Source organism: Lepidochelys kempii, chromosome 25 (genome assembly GCF_965140285.1).
Source record: "Lepidochelys kempii isolate rLepKem1 chromosome 25, rLepKem1.hap1, whole genome shotgun sequence".
Taxonomy (NCBI): Eukaryota; Metazoa; Chordata; order Testudines; family Cheloniidae; genus Lepidochelys; species Lepidochelys kempii.
This window is the reverse complement of record NC_136404.1, coordinates 14550023-14569664: the sequence shown is the minus strand read 5'-3', so window position 1 is coordinate 14569664 and position 19642 is coordinate 14550023. Positions and strand designations below refer to the sequence as shown.

The window sequence follows — 19642 nt, the reverse complement described above, 5'->3', positions numbered from 1 at the left end:
TGGTTAGCTTACAGGGAAGTAGAGTGAACCAAGGGGCGGGGGGTTTCATCAAGGAGAAACAAACAGAACTTTCACACCGTAGCCTGGCCAGTCATGAAACTGGTTTTCAAAGCTTCTCTGATGCGTACCGCGCCCTCCTGTGCTCTTCTAACCGCCCTGGTGTCTGGCTGCGCGTAACCAGCAGCCAGGCGATTTGCCTCAACCTCCCACCCCGCCATAAACGTCTCCCCCTTACTCTCACAGATATTGTGGAGCACACAGCAAGCAGTAATAACAGTGGGAATATTGGTTTCGCTGAGGTCTAAGCGAGTCAGTAAACTGCGCCAGCGCGCCTTTAAACGTCCAAATGCACATTCTACCACCATTCTGCACTTGCTCAGCCTGTAGTTGAACAGCTCCTGACTACTGTCCAGGCTGCCTGTGTACGGCTTCATGAGCCATGGCATTAAGGGGTAGGCTGGGTCCCCAAGGATACATATAGGCATTTCAACATCCCCAACAGTTATTTTCTGGTCTGGGAATAAAGTCCCTTCCTGCAGCTTTTGAAACAGACCAGAGTTCCTGAAGATGCGAGCATCATGCACCTTTCCCGGCCATCCCACGTTGATGTTGGTGAAACGTCCCTTGTGATCCACCAGAGCTTGCAGCACTATTGAAAAGTACCCCTTGCGGTTTATGTACTCGCCGGCTTGGTGCTCCGGTGCCAAGATAGGGATATGGGTTCCGTCTATAGCCCCACCACAGTTAGGGAATCCCATTGCAGCAAAGCCATCCACTATGACCTGCACATTTCCCAGGGTCACTACCCTTGATATCAGCAGATCTTTGATTACGTGGGCTACTTGCATCACAGCAGCCCCCACAGTAGATTTGCCCACTCCAAATTGATTCCCAACTGACCGGTAGGTGTCTGGCGTTGCAAGCTTCCACAGGGCTATCGCCACTCGCTTCTCAACTGTGAGGGCTGCTCTCATCTTGGTATTCATGCGCCTCAGGGCAGGGGAAAGCAAGTCACAAAGTTCCATGAAAGTGCCCTTACGCATGCGAAAGTTTCGCAGCCACTGGGAATCGTCCCAGACCTGCAACGCTATGCGGTCCCACCAGTCTGTGCTTGTTTCCCGAGCCCAGAATCGGCGTTCCACAGCATGAACCTGCCCCATTAGCACCATGATGCATGCATTGGCAGGGCCCATGCTTTCAGAGAAATCTGTGTCCATGTCCTGATCACTCACGTGACCGCGCTGACGTCGCCTCCTCGCCCGGTATCGCTTTGCCAGGTTCTGGTGCTGCATATATTGCTGGATAATGCGTGTGGTGTTTAAGGTGCTCCTAATTGCCAAAGTGAGCTGAGCGGCCTCCATGCTTGCCTTGGTATGGCGTCCGCACAGAAAAAAGGCGCGGAACGATTGTCTGCCGTTGCTCTGACGGAGGGAGGGGCGACTGACGACACGGCTTACAGGGTTGGCTTCAGGGAGCTAAAATCAACAAAGGGGGTGTCTGTACATCAAGGAGTATTTCAGGCAGGACTTCACGGAGGGTTCCAATAAGAAATGGTGCACCTAAGTTATCGTTCTTATTGGAACAAGGAGGTTAGCCTGGCCTCTGATTGATACATGGCTAGATTTACCTCGCTGCACCTTCTCTGTGAGTGACTGCAGTGTGACCTAGAGGAATGAGTCCCCTAGACAGGGGAGGAGGCAAATGAGTACAAAACAAATCTGGTATATTTCTTGTTTTGACCCACTCCATCTATCTTTTACATCTTTGGCTGGCAGCAGACGGTGCAGAAGGACTGCATGCCATCCACATCTCATGGCTGCTCGGCAGAAGATGGTACAGTACGACTGCTAGCCATCCTCATCTCTTGCCTGCCTGGCAGAAGATGGTACAATACGACTACTAGCAATCCTCATCTCTTGCCTGCCTGGCAGAAGATGGTACAGTACGACTGCTAGCAGTCCGTATTGCCTGCCCGCTCACCATAAGACGGTTCAATAGGACTGACTGCAGGACTAAAGAGAATGACCTGGTCAAGTCACTCCAAATTTAGTCCCTGCGCCCATGTCTGCCCAGGCGCTCCCAGCCGACGTGGCCAGGAGCACCTCGGACATGACGATGACGGCTACCAGTCGTACTGTACCGTCTGCTGCCACAAGGCAAGGGGTTGCTGCTACTGTGTAGCAATGCCGTACCGCGTCTGCCAGCACCCAGGAGACATAGGGTGACGGTTACCTGAGCGGGCTCCATGCTTGCCGTGGTATGGCGTCTGCACAGGTAACTCAGGAAAAAAGGCGCGAAACGATTGTCTGCCCTTGCTTTCACGGAGGGAGGGAGGGAACGGGGGCCTGACGATATGTACCCAGAACCACCCGCGACAATGTTTTAGCCCCATCAGGCATTGGGATCTCAACCCAGAATTCCAATGGGCAGCGGAGACTGCGGGAACTGTGGGATAGCTACCCACAGTGCAACGCTCCGGAAGTCGACTCTAGCCTCGGTACTGTGGAAGCGCTCCGCCGAGTTAATGCACTTAATGCACTTAGAGCATTTTCTGTGGGGACACACACACTCGAATATATAAAACCGATTTCTAAAAAACCGACTTCTATAAATTCGACCTTATTCCGTAGTGTAGACATACCCTAAGGAAGGAGATTCCACCACCTCCCTAGGCAACGCATTCCAGTGTTTCACCACCCTCCTAGTGAAAAAGTTTTTTCTAATATCCAACCTGAACCTCCCGCACTGCAACTTGAGACCATTACTCCTTGTCCTGTCCTCTTCCACCACTGAGAATAGTCTAGAACCATCCTCTCTGGAACTACCTCTCAGGTAGTTGAAAACAGCTATCAAATCCCCCCTCATTCTTCTCTTCTGCAGACTAAACATCCCCAGTTCCCTCAGCCTCTCCTCATAAGTCATGTGTTCCAGACCCCTAATAATTTTTGTTGCCCTTCGCTGGACTCTCTCCAATTTATCCACATCCTTCTTGTAGTGTGGGGCCCAAAACTGGACACAGTACTCCAGATGAGGCCTCACCAATGTCGAATAGAGGGGGACGATCACGTCCCTCGATCTGCTCGCTATGCCCCTACTTGTACATCCCAAAATGCCATTGGTCTTCTTGGCAACAAGGGCACACTGCTGGCTCATATCCAGCTTCTCGTCTACTGTCACCCCTAGGTCCTTTTCCGCAGAACTGCTGCCTAGCCATTCGGTCCCTAGTCTGTAGCTGTGCATTGGGTTCTTCCATCCTAAGTGCAGGACCCTGCACTTATCCTTATTGAACCTCATCAGATTTCTTTTGGCCCAATCCTCCAATTTGTCTAGGTCCCTCTGTATCCTATCCCTGCCCTCCAGTGTATCTACCACTCTTCCCAGTTTAGTATCATCCGCAAATTTGCTGAGAGTCCAATCCACACCATCCTCCAGATCATTGATGAAGATATTGAACAAAACTGGCCCCAGGACCGACCCCTGGGGCACTCCACTTGACACCGGCTGCCAACTAGACATGGAGCCATTGATCACTACCCGTTGAGCCCGACAATCTAGCCAACTTTCTACCCACCTTATGGTGCATTCATCCAGCCCATACTTCCTTAACTTGCTGACAAGAATACTGTGGGAGACGGTGTCAAAAGCTTTGCTAAAGTCAAGATACAATACATCCACTGCTTTCCCTTCATCCACAGAACCAGTAATCTCATCATAGAAGGCGATTAGATTAGTCAGGCATGACCTTCCCTTGGTGAATCCATGCTGACTGTTCCTGATCACTTTCCTCTCATGTAAGTGCTTCAGGATTGATTCCTTGAGGACCTGCTCCATGATTTTTCCGGGGACTGAGGTGAGGCTGACTGGCCTGTAGTTCCCAGGATCCTCCTCCTTCCCTTTTTTAAAGATTGGCACTACATTAGCCTTTTTCCAGTCATCCGGGACTTCCCCCGTTCGCCACGAGTTTTCAAAGATAATGGCCAATGGCTCTGCAATCACAGCCGCCAATTCCTTTAGCACTCTCGGATGCAACTCATCTGGCCCCATGGACTTGTGCACGTCCAGTTTTTCTAAATAGTCCCTAACCACCTCTTTCTCCACAGAGAGCTGGCCATCTATTCCCCATGTTGTGATGCCCAGCACAGCAGTCTGGGAGCTGACCTTGTTCGTGAAGACAGAGGCAAAAAAATCATTGAGTACATTAGCTTTTTCCACATCCTCTGTCACTAGGTTGCCTCCCTCATTCAGTAAGGGGCCCACACTTTCCTTGGCTTTCTTCTTGTTGCTAACATATCTGAAGAAACCCTTCTTGTTACTCTTAACATCTCTCGCTAGCTGCAGCTCCAGGTGTGATTTGGCCCTCCTAATTTCATTCCTACATGCCCGAGCAATATTTTTATACTCTTCCCTGGTCATATGTCCAACCGTCCACTTCTTGTAAGCTTCTTTTTTATGCTTAAGATCTGCTAGGATTTCACCATTAAGCCAAGCTGGTCGCCTGCCATATTTACTATTCTTTCGACACATCGGGATGGTTTGTCCCTGTAACCTCAACAGGGATTCCTTGAAATACAGCCAGCTCTCCTGGACTCCTTTCCCCTTCATGTTAGTCCCCCAGGGGATCCTACCCATCCGTTCCCTGAGGGAGTCAAAGTCTGCTTTCCTGAAGTCCAGGGTCCGTATCCTGCTGCTTACCTTTCTTCCCTGTCTCAGGATCCTGAACTCAACCAACTCATGGTCACTGCCTCCAAGATTCCCATCCACTTTTGCTTCCCGCACTAATTCTTCCCGGTTTGTGAGCAGCAGGTCAAGAAAAGCTCCCCCCTAGTTGGCTCCTCTAGCACTTGCACCAGGAAATTGTCCCCTACGCTTTCCAAAAACTTCCTGGATTGTCTGTGCACCGCTGTATTGTTCTCCCAGCAGATATCAGGAAAATTAGTCACCCATGAGAACCAGGGCATGTGATCTAGTAGCTTCTGTGAGCTGCCAGAAGAAAGCCTCATCCACCTCATCCCCCTGGTCCGGTGGTCTATAGTAGACTCCCACCACTACATCACTCCTGTTGCTCACACTTCTAAACTTAATCCAGAGACACTCAGGTTTTTCTGCAGTATCGTACCGGAGCTCTGAGCAGTCATACTGCTCCCTTACATACAGTGCAACTCCCCCACCTTTTCTGCCCTGCCTGTCCTTCCTGAACAGTTTATAACCATCCATGACAGTACTCCAGTCATGTGAGTTATCCCACCAAGTCTCTGTTATTCCAATTACGTCATAATTCCTTGACATCACCAGGACCTCCAGTTCTCCCTGCTTGTTTCCAAGGCTTTGTGCATTCGTATATAAGCACTTAAGATAATCTGCTGATCACCCCTCATTCTCAGTATGAGGAAGGAGCCCTCCCCTCACAGACATTCCTGCCTGTGCTTCCTCCCGGTATCCCGCTTTCCCACTTACCTCAGGGCTTTGGTCTCCTTCCCCCAGTGAACCTAGTTTAAAGCCCTCCTCACTAGGTTAGCTAGCCTGCTTGCAAAGATGCTCTTCCCTCTCTTCGTAAGGTGGAGCCCGTCTCTGCCCAGCACTCCTCCTTCATGGAACACCATCCCATGGTCAAAGAATCCAAAGCCTTCTCTCCGACACCACCTGCGTAGCCATTCATTGACTTCCACTATTCAGCGGTCCCTACCCAGGCCTTTTCCTTCCAAGGGGAGGATGGACGAGAACACCACCTGCGCCTTAAACTCCTTTATCCTTCTTCCCAGAGCCACGTAATCTGCAGTGATCCGCTCAAGGTCATTCTTGGCAGTATCTTTGGTGCCCACGTGGAGAAGCAGGAAGGGGTAGCGATCAGAGGGCTTGATGAGTCTCGGCAGTCTCTCCGTCACATCGCGAATCTTAGCCCCCGGCAAGCAGCAGACTTCTCGGTTTTCCCGGTCAGGGCGGCAGATAGATGACTCAGTCCCCCGGAGGAGAGAGTCCCCGACCACCATCACCCGCCTTGCTACAGCATGAGTGGTGTAGAACTGGCCTGCACGGGCTCAGGAGATCAGTACGGGTCACTCAGAGCAGCTGTATTTGCTGGGCTTTCAGCACTGAATGACACTGCGTATTGGTCTGACCATTGCGTTTCACAAGGGCCCTAAGTAACATCAAGGCCCTGGTGGATGGATCAGCCTGATTCCTAGTGGGGGTGGCCATGGATGTGTGTATGTCAGAGAATTCTTTCCCTCCAAGCCCCATCGCCTGAGGGCTCACCTGTGTGCTGCATGATGCATGGCATCCTGGTGGACAGGGCATTGGAATGGGAGTCCAGTCTCCTGGCCTCCATTGTCTGCTCTGCTGTTGCCTCATTGTGCTCCTTGGCCAAATCAGTTCCCCTCTCGGCCTCAGTTTCCCCATCTGTAAAATGAGGGGATGGGGAAGGTGGGAGTGCAAAGCCCGATTGGAGCGCCCTGGACAGGGAAATCCTTCAGCCTGGCCCCTGCCTTAGTGCCGCTGATGTCAGGCTCTGCAATGTGCTTAAGATTTCCTGGCAACATCATAATCCTGCCTTGCTGTGGGACCTGCTTATCCCCGTGGGCAAGGGGGAGCAGCAGACTAAGCCCCAGCAGCAGGGCACTACGGGTTGCATGCCCTGTTGCTCAGCATGGGGAGCACTGGCTGAGTGCCAAACTGACCCCATCCCTGAAGCGAATTCTGACCCCATCCCTGAAGCTAGCAATGGGGAGCTGCTCGGAACCGAGAGGTGGGGGGAAAAAACTTGACTGTGAAGCCAGCCGTCACTTGGATACTGACCAGGCTCCGGCTTTGCCCATGTAGCGATTCGAGTTGGATGGACATGTTGACATTTTTCTGGTGGGGGAGGAGAGAGGTGAGTTTGCAGCTGCTTTGGTTACAAAACCCTTGTGGTGTTGAAACTGACTGGCCCTGGTGTGAAATGAACCAGATCCAATCACAGGGACCGCAAGGGTCATCTCGTCTAACCCCTGTTCCCTTGCTTTAACCTGGAGATGGGAATCCTTCAAATATTCAGAAAGGAGTTGGTTTTCTTTTATGGCTCTGTGTAGATGACTGTGTGTTCTGGTCAAATTCAGCTACAAATTCTGCCTGTCCCCTGGCCCTCTAAGAAATCCCTCTTACAGTTTTAATGTAATGCTGCACTTGACTTCCTGATCTTAACTGTTGTTGAGATGTGCTGACTTCCACCCCAGAAGTGAATACGTTTTAATGGTGGATGAAATTATCACTCTGCACAAAATGCCTTGGTTTACTTTGCAAGGCGCTTGGAGATAGCATTACAGAGCATAGTCTGAGAGAGATCTTTAGGGATGCAAGATGCTATAGATAATGTAGGGCAGGGGCTGTATTTTTGTTCTGTTTGTTGTACAGTGCCTATCACAAGGGGCTCCCGGTCCAGGTACTACAATAATATAAATAATAATCATGAAAATATTATGAAGGGCTTGCTCCTGACGCCATTGACTTCAATGGGCATCTTTTAATTGATTTCAGTGTGAAATTAAATGTCCAATAGTTGGGGTTTTTAATACACTCCTGTGGAATGTCATTGGTTCATTTTATTCCCCCCAAAGCGCAGGGGGCAGGGTGAGTTGCAAACAGAATAAACTTTTCTGCTGGCTCAGCTGGAATAATCTCCGGGAAAATCAGCTCAGCGGACTAAGTCTGTCTGCACCGACTGGGAGCTTTGTGCGTCTGAGAGGTGTTACGGGCTGGCGCATCCGCAGTTGTTTCTCGTTGGGCCAGTTTTGAAAGAGCTCACCTTGCTGGGTGTTCAGGAGAGACAGAACAGCCCAAGGAGCTTGAACGTCCCTCTTAGCCACTAGCTCTCGTTCCTCCGGGTCAGGGTTGAGATGAGGGGGCTGCATGTGTGGGGGCAGGATTTGGAAGCTGGTTTGTGCCTACACAGAGTCTCCTCTGTCTAACCTCTCGGAAATGAAGCTGAGCAGCATCAGACGTGAGAGCAGCATCAGCAGAGATGAAACCAGCCTGGGTTTGTGCCGATGATTTGCCTTCACTAGCCCTTGGACTTCCAGCTACATGCTGTCAGGGTAGGTCTATCCCTGTGATATAATGCCACGGCCTGGCTAGGCCCACACGAAGCATGGTCCCTGGGCAGTTGCTTCAGGACTGGGTATGTTCAGCTGGTTTAGCAGAGGCATGATCCCGTTTTAAGGCTTCCCAGCTGAGATCGGCTCTGCAGCGAGGATCCTTGGGCTGTGGGACGGGATTTGCCGCTGTTCTGGGGGGAGGACTAGCTCTGTCTGTTCTCTCTGGCTTCCTATCGGAGTTACTGTGTTGCCTTTGAAAGTTGCAGGGCTGTTGTCAGCTGGGGTGTGGGGGAGGGTGCCTGGGAAATGCTCTGACCGCTCATCCTTGTTGCTGAGACCAGCGCAGGTTCTAGAGCCCTGTCCAGGGCACCCGGCTCTGTGACCCTGGGGCAGTGCACTTGGCCTGGTTGGCACAACCCAGCTGTGATCTTTGCTCGCTTAGTGTTGGGGCGTCCATTCCTGGCTGGCCGCCCTTTGTCCCTGTGTCAGCCTGGGCCAGTCTGAAGATCATGCAGTAGCTTGCGAGGGTCCAGGCACCGAACCATCTTGCCTGTGGACGGTGGCGTTTGCAGATTCAAAACTCTCTCTTCAAGAAGCCCTGCCTTCACCAGCTGTGTCAGCCCTGCAGGGGATGGAGACCTGCTGAGCCCACTGCTTATTGTGTAAAACCTTGCTGGGCTCCCGGTTATCTTCCCTCCCCTGTCCTGTTGGTCTGCTTCAGCGCCTGGGGCATCTCGTCACAACCCTGGACAGCGAGTTCTCTGGGGCAGGGCCTGTCTCTGGAGTCCTGTCTGTGCAGCGCCTAGCGCAGAGCAGCTTGATCGGGGCTGCGGGCCATACTGTGAAACGGACACTAATGTAACCCTGATAGAGGAGCAGATCAGCTGGGTCCATTTCCTCCCATCTCTTTTCAGCTTAGAGCCCTGCTCCAGTCCAGCCGGGGCCAAGCTGCAAATCCCCAGGCTGCCAGGGCCAGCCAGGTGCATATGGAGCGTGGGAGGCTTGACCCCTGCAGAGCCTTGTGATTGGCTGCAGAGATGCCTCAGCTTTGGGCTCCCTGCGGAGATAGATCCTCCCTATGTTACAATTCCTGCCCTGTGGCGGGTGGTGGGGGCCGTGTCACTGGGCGCCTGATAGCCCCGAAACCTTGCCCCCCCCAGCCCCGTCTTGCTGCTGAGCTGATGCTTTGGTTGCTTTAAAGTCATTCTTTTAAAACCGGCTGGTTCTTTTCTCCCTTGGCTGGGCGTGTGGTCTCCCAGCTGCCCACGTCCCCAGGTGTCGGGGAATGGGGGGATCAGGTCTGGTGGCCAGCCGGGGGCCCCCGCCCTGGGCACCTCCTGGAAGGCCCCGGAGGAGTTGCAGGAGAGTGGAGCTGGCGCTTGTCTGTTCTGCTGGGCTGCGAACAGAGTCACTCCGGGGAGGGTGGGAGCCTGGCGTGCCAGGGCCCGTGGGCAGGGTTCCCACGCCAGAGGGTCATGTTACCAATTAGCTTCCAGGCCCCTTTGTTACTTAATAGTGACTTGGAGTCTCTGAGCCGTTGCCCCGGCAACCTCCTCCCCTCTGTAAAAGATGCAGCCTTTGTTCTCCAAAGTTCCCATACAAGTTCGAGGTGCCCTGGGGGCCGGGGTGGGAGAGCGGGGGCCAGAGATCCGGCTGTGGGTGGGCAGAGCTGGGTCATGGCAGCAGGGGGAGAGCAGGATGATGGAGCTGGCTCAGGCAGGTTAGACCCGGGGTGCCTCTGAGCAATCCCCGCAACCAGCGTTCCTGCTCCAGTCTCTGCAGCGCCCCCTGCTGGGACTGAAACGGGCGCCTGTTCTCCCCAGCGCCCCCTGTTGGTAGAGCTGGGGAGTGGGTTACCCAGGAGTTCCCTCCACTGACAGCAGTCCTGCCCCATACCCTACAGTGCCCCCTGCTGGGAGAGGCTACCGCTGTCCAAAGTTTTTACTGTTCCCCATAGTTCCTCCTGCAGGGAGAGGATGGGGTAGGTGTGGCGATAAATGCCTCAGTGACTCTTGTTGGCCCAGAAGCACCTTACTTTGCATTTAAGTCGATTCTCCACTGATTTTCGTTCCCCAGCATTGACAAGAGAGCCGGCAGCGTTAGCATGGTGGGGGCAGCCCTGCCTCCATCTGCATCATGGGGTTTGGGACCCAGCTGGGGCTGCTGCTGTGGAAGAACTTCACCTATCGGCGCAGGCAGAAGGTGAGTCGGCTCAGAAGCAATTTGCAGCCAGGGACCAGAGCCCTAAATCCCACTGGGCACAAGCTGCAGATTGAAAGGGGGAAGCTCGTCCGCTCAAGAGCAGCCCCAGGTGGAGATTGGTGGGATTGAGCCACTGTTTATGGGGCCCGAGTGAGCTTAGATGGAAAACAGCTGGGTTCCTCCCCTTCATTTCCAAGGGGATCCCTCTTCTCCTCCCGCCATCAGCCTTCCTCCTCTCATTGCCCTTCTATCTGCACACACCCCTCCCCATCACTGTTCCCTCTAAGCTGTGCACGTGTATGCATGCACACAGATCCTAAACCCCGCGCACACGGCGAAACACCGTGCGCACAAAAATTTGCACAGAAGCATAAAAATTTGCACAGAAGAAATTTTTTGTGCACACGGCCTGTCAAAAATTAGAGGGAACATTGCTCCCCATCTCCTAAACTTCCCTGGATCCAGAGGAGGGAAGCTGCCTTCTAATATCACAGCAGCTCCTGGACTTACCCATGTGAGCAGGGTGGCCGGGGCCCAGGTGCCTGGGTGGGTCTGATGGTGGGAGTGAGATATCGGGGGGTGGGGGGGAAGGGCTCACCACCCATCCTAAAGAGCCGTCCATCCGGGCAAGATCCCTGAGAGGAGAGATGGGAACCCACCTCTCCTTGTGCTCAGGACGATCCCCAAGTTGTTCACTCCACATCCGTGTGGCTCACTGTGGAGGGGGCTGACCAGGCTGGTCCCCTCTGCTCCCGTTGCTGCCCCTGCGGGTTCCATGTGAATCGTCCGACCGCTCCAGGCCCAGCTCTGTCTTTCTCCAGATCCAACTCACCATTGAGCTTCTGTGGCCCCTCTTCCTCTTCTTCATCTTGATCTCGGTGCGGCAGTCGCACCCGCCTTTCGAGCAGCATCAATGTAAGTGCCGCCCCCTGCCCTCTGAGGTGGAGACCCAGCTGGCGAACCGAGTTAGTCCAAACCAGTTTCAAACCAGTTCTCGTAATGCCCTTCCCCGGTCCTTGGCTGCCTGTGGCCCAGCACCAGGGTTAGGGGAGGGGCTTCTCTGTGCACCAGGGATGAAATTCACCCTGTGCCAGGGCTTGGGTGGTCTGCCCCGCAGTGGGCATCTCACAGTTTAGCAGGACAAGCAGGGCCTGTTCTGAAGAGGACCTAGATTGAGAGGGGGCTTCTGTGGCTGCGGCGAGGGGTGGGTTTGCAGAGCAGCACGGAGGAGACGTATGCATCTGCGGTCTTAGCAGTGTCCAGTGCTGTTGGCTTTTTGCTTTCCTGGGTGCTAACGTCTGCCCCAGAGGGGTGGGGAGAGGAGATGCCAGGGTCTCTGCCCAGCAGCCCTTATGTAGAACCACAGCTGACATTCAAGTTGCATCTGACCTTCTTCTGCGGCCTTCTAGCTCCTTCTGGGCTCTCTCCCTCTCTCTACAGGTCACTTCCCCAACAAGGCCTTGCCCTCGGCTGGGACGCTGTCATGGATTCAGGGCATGATCTGTAACGTGAACAATCCCTGCTTCCAGTACCCGACGGCCGGTGAGACGCCCGGCGTGGTGGGGAACTTCAACCAGTCCACGTGAGTCGCTGTCTCATCTGCTCCCTGCTCTGGCTTCGGGCGTTACGCCAGCGGGAGTACGGGCGGCTGCCTTGGTTTTTGCCAGGCGATCTGTTGCTACACACGGCGTGGCCTTGATATACCCCCACGCGATGGGAGCTGGCCCCCCATCGCACCCATGCTGCTTGGGTTGGGAACCTGGGGCCACCCACGCTTTGCTCAGCTGAGACATCCCCTCTCCCCGCCCGCCCCCCAGCTGGCAACTTGTCGCCAGCCCAAGGGATACCGCCCATTCACTGTAGACAATTCTAGCTGCCCTTCCCCGAACGCCTGGAGAGATTGCAGCCATGCAGTGCTCCTGGGGAAACTACAACTCCCAGCATACAATGCTCCTTATTGTTTCAAGCACATGGAAGTGGGGTCCATAATTCCCAGCATACAATGCTGCTGCTGCTTTCAAGCAGGTGGAGGTGCAGCTGGAGGTGAGGATAACTCCCAGCATGCAGTGCTTCCGGAGGAGAGTACTCTTTTGCCTGGAGGAGGCATGCTGGGACATGTAGTCTTTTTGGACCACATACTTGGCTCAAAAGGGAGCATGGTGTGGGGGTCTCCAGACTGCATTTGGGCAGGGGAGCGAACTCACCGCCTGCACAGGCTGCCTCCCCTGTCCCAGGTAGATTCCTAGCTCTTCCCAGAGGCGTGAAGGGAGCAGTCCCTTCTCAGAGGGGAGCAGATGCTAAGTGATGACTTCGTCTCAGTTCCTTGTCTCTCTGTCCCTGCAGCATCTCTCGTCTGTTTGCTGATGCCCGGAAGGTGCTGCTCCATGCCAACAGCAAGCAGACCCTGAGCAGCTTTGGCCAGCTCCTGCCTGCCCTGCGCCGGCTCTGGGGGAGAGGAGCTCCATGGATGGGTAAGGCCTCCAGCCGGGACTGCAAGGAGGGGTTGATCCGATATTCTGCTGGGACACCCAGGCATTTTAACTTTGATCCAGGCCCGATGGGGGACTGTGCTGCAAAACTTGAAGTGAATCAGTCCCCCCTGCCCCCCGTTTTAGGTTTAAACCAACAGGGCTCCTCTCACAGCACCCTACAGGATCAGGCCCTGTAGGTATGTCTTCACTGCAAAGGTGACTCGGGCGATTGGCAAGTGGGTGTTATAGCAGCTACACTCAATTGTGTCCACACTGGGGCTTCACTTAGTGGCGTATGTTGCGAGGACTTCTGGGGGCATAACTCCTGGTTCCTGGCGCTGCAGTTAGCTGAATGACTCTGGTTCTTTGCCAGTGAATTTCCCAACCTCATTGCTGCTGCTTTCTCATTCCTGTTGCCCCTCTCCTGGCTTGGCCTCACCCCCGCCCTTCTCTCCATGTGTCCCCCAGCCAGGCCGGTCAAGGACTACCTGAAAGAGGGCGAGACCTTTTCCCGCTTCCTCCGGACCAATGCCTCCCTTCCCCCTGCCCTGGCGGAGGAGCTGCTGGGAGCTCAGTTGGACCTGCGCATCGTGAGTAGGGCTGATCCCGGGGTCCATGATAGGGGCAAGGGGCTAAGAACCCTACCCTCCTGTCTGTGGGTGTGTTGCAGGGCGAGATCCTCCATTACCCATGTGCCCTCTTGGGAGCCAGCCAGCGGCAGTTGGCATGGGGGTCCCGGCTGTCAGCGCTTTGCAGAGTCCAGTAATGTCAGGGCAGCAGGGGAGGGATTGAGAGCAGGAAGCAGGGAGAGACGGCTTCAGCAGAGCGGGGAGCATGACGCAGAGACGCACCAGGAGGTTGTTCTGGATGCGGGAGGATGCAGAGCAGAAGGTTCTTGCGTTAGGAGTGAGGAGGGACAGAGAGGAGGCTGGTGCTGGGGGGTGGGGGTGTCAGATACATTGTGCAGTACCAGTACCCAGGCCCCACCTTTGGGCCCCCAAAAAAGTAAGCCCCAGCAGTGAGTTCTTAGGGCTGGGGAAGCCCGGTTGTTGTTTGTATTTACAGTGGGACCTAAGTGCCCCAACTGAGATCAGGGCCCTTGTGCCAGGTGCTGTACGTGCACTTGGGGGCAGAAGTCCCTCGAGCTCTGTGACGCTTTGGGGTTCGACCCAGACCAGCAAGGGATTGTGGCACCGTCTGCCCTGTAACCCGGGGCGCTTCTGTTCTGGTTCCAGCAGCCGCCGTACAGCACAGTAACCTCACCCCGGTGTTCACCAGCCTTCCCCCTTGCAGTGCGACACCAACACCCAGCCAGTTCTGAGTTGTCCCCCAACCGTCTGCCCCACAGTGTCCCACTCTCTCGCTGCACGCTTCCAGAAATGATTCAGGGCGCTGCTCCCTTAAAGAGACCGTACCCCATTGCATGCTACCTTAACTGGGGCTAACAGACCCTCTGTTGTAATCAAAGCACTGAATCGGCTTATAGTGGAAGTAAAATAAGTCCTATTAAGCAAAAAGTCATAGGGTTAAGTGTTACCAAGCGTAAGAAATAAAGATAGGAAGGGTGACGAGCAAACAAAAGTAGCAACACGCTGCAAAGACTAAAACCTGATGTCACAAACGAGAGTCTCTTGTTCCAAGGCATGTTTCTCACCACGTCTCTTCCCCAGCCTGGCTGGCCAGACCCCTTCACAGGTCTCAATGTGCCTCTGTCTCCTCCGGTGAAGGAGGCCAAAGGGGCTTGTTCGCTCTGCTAATAGTGTCCCAAAGTTCGTCGACCGTGCTTCAAGAGGCAGGAAGGCGGCTTCCTGCAGGTGCTATCTCCATCCCCCAGCGAGACTAAGTGTCCGTCTGCCCCCACTTGCAAACCGGGCTCATCTTTGTCTTTGGTCTCCCCTGGCTTAATTGACATTGGAGACGCAGTCACACAGATGGAACCACATTCCTTTGTCAGGAACAGGTGTGGCCCAGTACAGGTTAAGCTCCCTTGTCCAGCACCGATCTATAAAGTCCTTTGTGGGTTTACCCTCCAGACGTCACGGCAGAATGTTAATGATCAGTGAGTTATTGGTTTTCTAGGGATATATCCCATCCACCTTTGGGGTATGTATCATGACAACGGGGGGCCGACTGGCACTGGGGTGCTCACAGTGTAAACAGACAAAGGAGGGATCGTTGTCCCCATTTTACAGAAGGGCAACAGGGAGGTTAGGTGACGAACCCAAGGTCACCCAGGGAATCTGTGGCAGTGCTGGAAAACAAACCCAGCTCTCCCAGGCCGGCGTGTTGACCACAAGCCTGGCCTCCCTTCCCCAGTCTCTGCCCAAACAGCCTCATGTGCTGGGCTGCTGTTGTTTCCAGGGGTGCTGTGCTGGAGGCTGGAGCTAGGGGAAGGCCTGTCGCAGTGGTCCGCAGGCTGCCCAGGTCAGGACAGAAGGTGGCACGCTGGAGCCTGTGGTCTCCGCTGGCCGTGCGGCCGGACTGAAGCTGAGGATGGCTGCAGGCCCCTACGGGGGCGTCTGACTGGGAGGGCTGTCCACTGCTTCTCTGACTACCGGGGCGCTCTCGTCTCCCCCTGCAGCTCTCCCTTGCCGCCACCGGCATGCCGCTGAAGGCCATCGTCTGCAACGCCTCCGTGCTGGCGGAGTTCCTGGTGGCAGCGGAGGCGAGCTCCGGGGAGCGACTGCAGGGGCGGCTCTGTGCTCTGCCAGCGCCTACCCTCCAGGCCATGGAGCGCAGCTTCCTCTCGCAAGCGGATTTCTCCCAAGTCTTGGCGGTAGGGGGCTGCGGGGGGCTGCCGGAGCCGTGGGGCTGGGGCTTCTATCGGCAGATGTCTCCAAACTGTGGAGAAGGGACCCCCTGTCCACTCCACACCTGCCCCTGGGAGTCAATGGGAACTTGAGTGGGAGCGGGGCTAGGTTCTCTGGGTGCGTCCGGAGCTGGGTGCCAGGTGGCTGTGGAAGGAGCCGGCTCTCGGCACTGAAGTTCACGGTCTGGGTCGGGGATCAGGGTGTGTGATGGGGGCTCCATCCCTGTGCTGCCAGGCTGGTTCATCCTCTCCCCATTCCGGAGCTAGATCTGCCCCTGGCTTAGGCTGGGGGATTGTGTCTGAGATGGGGCCACCCAGGCCCATAGCCCCTTGCAGCCCCAGTGAGCTGTCTAGCTGAGTTGCCAGGAGCCCGTTAGGGGGTCTGACTCTTCTGCCCTCTCACAGGAGCAGCTGAGCTCCAAATCGGACGACGTGGTGAGCGCCGTGGAGACCCTGGTCACTTTCCTCCAGGGCGCCGAGATGCTCGCGAAGGAGGTAACGGAATCCCTGCTGGCCCCAGGTCTGCACTGCTCCCAGCACCTCCCCTGCCCTACAGCCCCGCTGGGACCCAGGGCCTGATGTTTGGGGGACGACTCTCCGGTCAGCGTTTCTATAGGCAGACTCCTCTCCTGGCGCCATGCAGCAACGCTTGTGACCAATGACAAGTCTCCCCTCCACAGACAGGGTTCAAAGCATAGGAGCCTGTCATCCGCTGATCATGGTTAGGTGTACCTGCTAGGGTAGAAAGAGGGATAGGCTTCCCGAACTTCTTATTAGCCCAGGGCTGTGCAGCTCAGTGCACCAGCTGGGCTTCCACGTTCCCACTGCTGGGCCCCCTGCCAGCTCCTTGTGCGATGCCAGCCAGACAAGGAGTCTCCCCCGGCACGCAGATCCCAGGATTGTCCAAGCCCGGTGGAGCTGCTGGGAAAATCTCTCTGCTCTTTTCCACCCCCTCGTGTCTGTGAACGAAACGAAACCTGAATATCGTGGTGGCTTTCCCCTTTTCCTCTCTTCCCCCCGCTCCCTCCCCACTGGAAAAGAGAGGTGGGGAAAGGAAGGGGGAACCATTAAAAAAAACAAACCCCACCCATGGCAAACTATTCCAGTTTTGGGAACTGAACAATTGGGGGATTTCGTAGCCGGGGGAGGGGCGGGGGGGGGCGAATGTTTTGGCTGAAATGAAAATGTTCTTTGTGGTAGAAAAAAACCTTTTTCACCCACCCCTACAATGTTTAGGTGATTAGGCAGTGGGTGCAACCGGGGCTGTGGTGCCTATTTGATCTGCCCCAAACCAGAGGGACCTCCCCTCTAGGGGCAGTTCAGTCTCCTTGTGCCAGTCAAAACGCGGCCTCCCAACAAAGGGGCCTGTTTGTGCCAGCCGTATTGGTGAGGGCACCCGGGAACTGCGCTAAGGCCCACCAACTCCTGTTACGGAGTACCAATGGGGCACATACCTCACCACCACCTCCCACCCCCCCTCCACTGCCCCCATCATTCCCCCCCCCCCGCCCATCTCTGCACCAAAGCTGCAGCTGCCTCTGGATGGCTGCTCCCAGGGGTGCCGGTACCCCAGCACGGAGCACCCAGGGTCTCAGCTGCATGCACGGTGGCCCTAGCTGTGAGTACCCAGCGAGCAGGGAAGGATGGGACCTGGACCCAGGCAGTGCTGGCATGACCCCTAATCCTCTCCAGTGGCAGCTGAGCAGGGATATCGATGTGGGGTGCCTCTCTTACCCAGAGCTCTCCTAAAACAGCTAAATTCTCCTGCTGTAAACCCTCAGAAGCCTCTTGGAGAAGAGCCTGGCTGGGATATTGGTGCCAAGGGTGGGGAAAGTGGCTTTGGGGCAGAGCTGGGCTTCAGATCTCTTTTCTGGATCCTGTCCCTGCTTTCACCCAGACCTTGCAAGAGCATTGTTACTAGGGAGACAGCGTGGTCTAGTGGCTGGGACTTGGGTGACCTGGGTGCTGCCAGTGACCCCAGGCGAGTCATTGCCCTGCTGTGTGCCTCAGTTTCCCCTTGTGCCCTTTGGTTGTTGAGATCGTAAACTGTCTATGGCAGGGATTGTCTCTCACGATGCCAAAGATATGGGCACAGGAGGGATCCCTGGGGGACATGATCCTTTCCCCTTCCTTCTTATTGCCGGCTTCCCAGGCCCTGCTTTGCCCAGCCCCACGGGGATGGTCCCCAGTGTGCTCCCTGCTCAGGGCCTCTTCGGGCTGCGGGCAGGCCAAGGGGCACATCTCTGCCAATGACGTTAATGTCCATTAGGCGCTAGCGGGAAGGGGGAGGAATGTTACCCCAGGTTAATCCCGGTCTCTATAATGGGGGGGAGGAGCCTGGCTGGGATTGGGGTGGGGCCTGTCCCCCACACACACACATGGGCCTGGGGGGGGCCCTGGGAGCTGGGTACCTGTCCCGCGGTCTCAGCCCACCGTGCCCAGCACCCAGCCCGTGTTGGTTTGGAGGCCTGGTGTCTCCTGCTCCAGGTCGGCACCATGACCAGCTTTGCAGAGTTCCGGCGGGAGCTGCAGGCGCTGTCGGGGCGGGACGCTGGCTCCTCCCTGCAGGGCACCTTCGAGGCCGTGTCCCGCATCGCCTGCGGGCACCCGGAAGGGGGCGACCTCAAGATCCCCTCCCTCAACTGGTATGAGGACAACGACATCAAGGCCTTTCTGAACCGCAACAGCTCAGAGCAGGGAGCCATCCCGCTGGACAACGCCACCAGTGAGTGAGTGGGGAGCCACCTCTCCCCGCCGGGGCAGGGGAGCTGGAGTGGGGGATGCAGCAGCAGGATCCCATGCGGGTGGAACTGACCCCGCTTGGGGCAACAACGGGATTTGAACCCGGGCTGCGCCGAGCCAACGGAGCAGGTGCATAAAGCCACCCAGCCTCTCACCCCTACTGTGCGGGCAGCCGCTGGCGGGCGGCAGAGACACCGCTCCTAGGGCGGGTTAGGCTGGGATTGGGCAGCCTTAGATGGGAGGTTTCCGGGCGGGGCTGGAGCTCGGGGGTGTGGAGAAGAGCTGGGCTTGACTGAGGGGTATATCCTCTGCCCCAGGGGAAGCTGCAGCCCAGGGAGATTCGAGGGGAAGGGGCCTTAGCCAACCACAGCGGGGATGGGGCAGGGGGACGACAGCAGGGAGCCAGGGCTGGGTCTGGAGGAGAGATTTCATGCCCAGCAAGCAGGTTTATTGGAAGTGGGAGGGGGCTGCTCTCTAGAGGGGATCCCCCTTTCCCCAGCCTGTGGGTTTATTGGGGGTGGGAGGGGCAGATCTATAGAGGAGCTCCCCCCTCCTCCCAGTATACAGGTTTATTGGTAGCGGGGGGCAGCGTGACCATTTCTCTCGATCCTTTCCCCCGCTCCCACGCAGGCCCTTACTGCAAGGAGCTGATCCGGAGCCTGGAGTCGAACCCGCTGTCCCGGATCCTGTGGCGGGGGATCAAACCTCTCTTCATCGGCAAAATCCTCTACACCCCGTCCAGCCCCAGCACACGAAGGATCATGGCCGAGGTGAAGGAGTTGGGTGGTGGGGGGATGAACCCCAGCTCTGCAGAGTCATCTCGGAGCACCCAAGGGGCCCCCTCAGTGCCTGGGGATCTCCTCCCCGCCCCGCCCAGCCTGTGGGCCCTGCTGGAGTCCCATGGGCCTCCCAACCACTCCACCGGAAGGGCGGTGGGCCAGGGGCAGGCTGGGAGTGAAGGGTGGGGGAGAGAGTGGGGCATGACCCCCAGCCGGGCCAGCAGCCTGTCTTGCCGACCCCCTCGCTTCTCTCGGCCCAGGTGAACCGGACGTTCCAGGAGCTGGCCGTGTTGCGGGAGGTGAGGGGCACCTGGCAGGAGCTGGGGCCTCGGGTCTACGCCTTCCTCAACAGCAGCCTCGAGATGCAGGTCCTTCAGGTCTGTCCCGCCTCGGTCTGCGCCAGCCGGGGGCTCTGCAATGGGGGAGCCAGAGGAGTTGGTATAGGGGGAGGGTGTGGTGGGACGGGGGGTAATGGGTGTGGGGGCCTAGAGGGAGGGGTGTGGGTGGATGGGTATGGGGTGTGGGAGGGGGCAAAAGGAATGGGATGGGGGGGCTGGGGAAGGAGGCGCAGTG

The 19642-nt window shown here is 56.2% G+C and overlaps 1 protein-coding gene across 9 annotated transcripts in view; it reads left to right on the top strand.

Annotated features, from left to right (window-relative positions):
- The window catches only part of ABCA7 (ATP binding cassette subfamily A member 7), a 54945-nt gene that overhangs the window by 4895 nt on the left and 30408 nt on the right, over positions 1–19642 (top strand). For 6 of the 9 annotated variants that reach the window (XR_012156153.1, XM_073323771.1, XM_073323775.1 and 3 more), the window contains exons 2-11: positions 7925–8066; positions 10143–10268; positions 11709–11850; positions 12612–12739; positions 13208–13329; positions 15321–15515; positions 15954–16043; positions 18036–18273; positions 18921–19060; positions 19330–19446. Coding sequence is in view for 8 of the 9 variants with exons in the window: in XM_073323771.1 (XP_073179872.1) it covers positions 7994–8066; positions 10143–10268; positions 11709–11850; positions 12612–12739; positions 13208–13329; positions 15321–15515; positions 15954–16043; positions 18036–18273; positions 18921–19060; positions 19330–19446 (1371 nt within the window). In the remaining variant the exon portion in view is untranslated. Of the gene's footprint in view, positions 1–7924; positions 8067–10142; positions 10269–11089; positions 11184–11708; positions 11851–12611; positions 12740–13207; positions 13330–15320; positions 15516–15953; positions 16044–18035; positions 18274–18920; positions 19061–19329; positions 19447–19642 lie in introns of those variants that run through there. The other 3 variants (XM_073323777.1, XM_073323772.1, XM_073323773.1) reach the window with 2 other exon arrangements.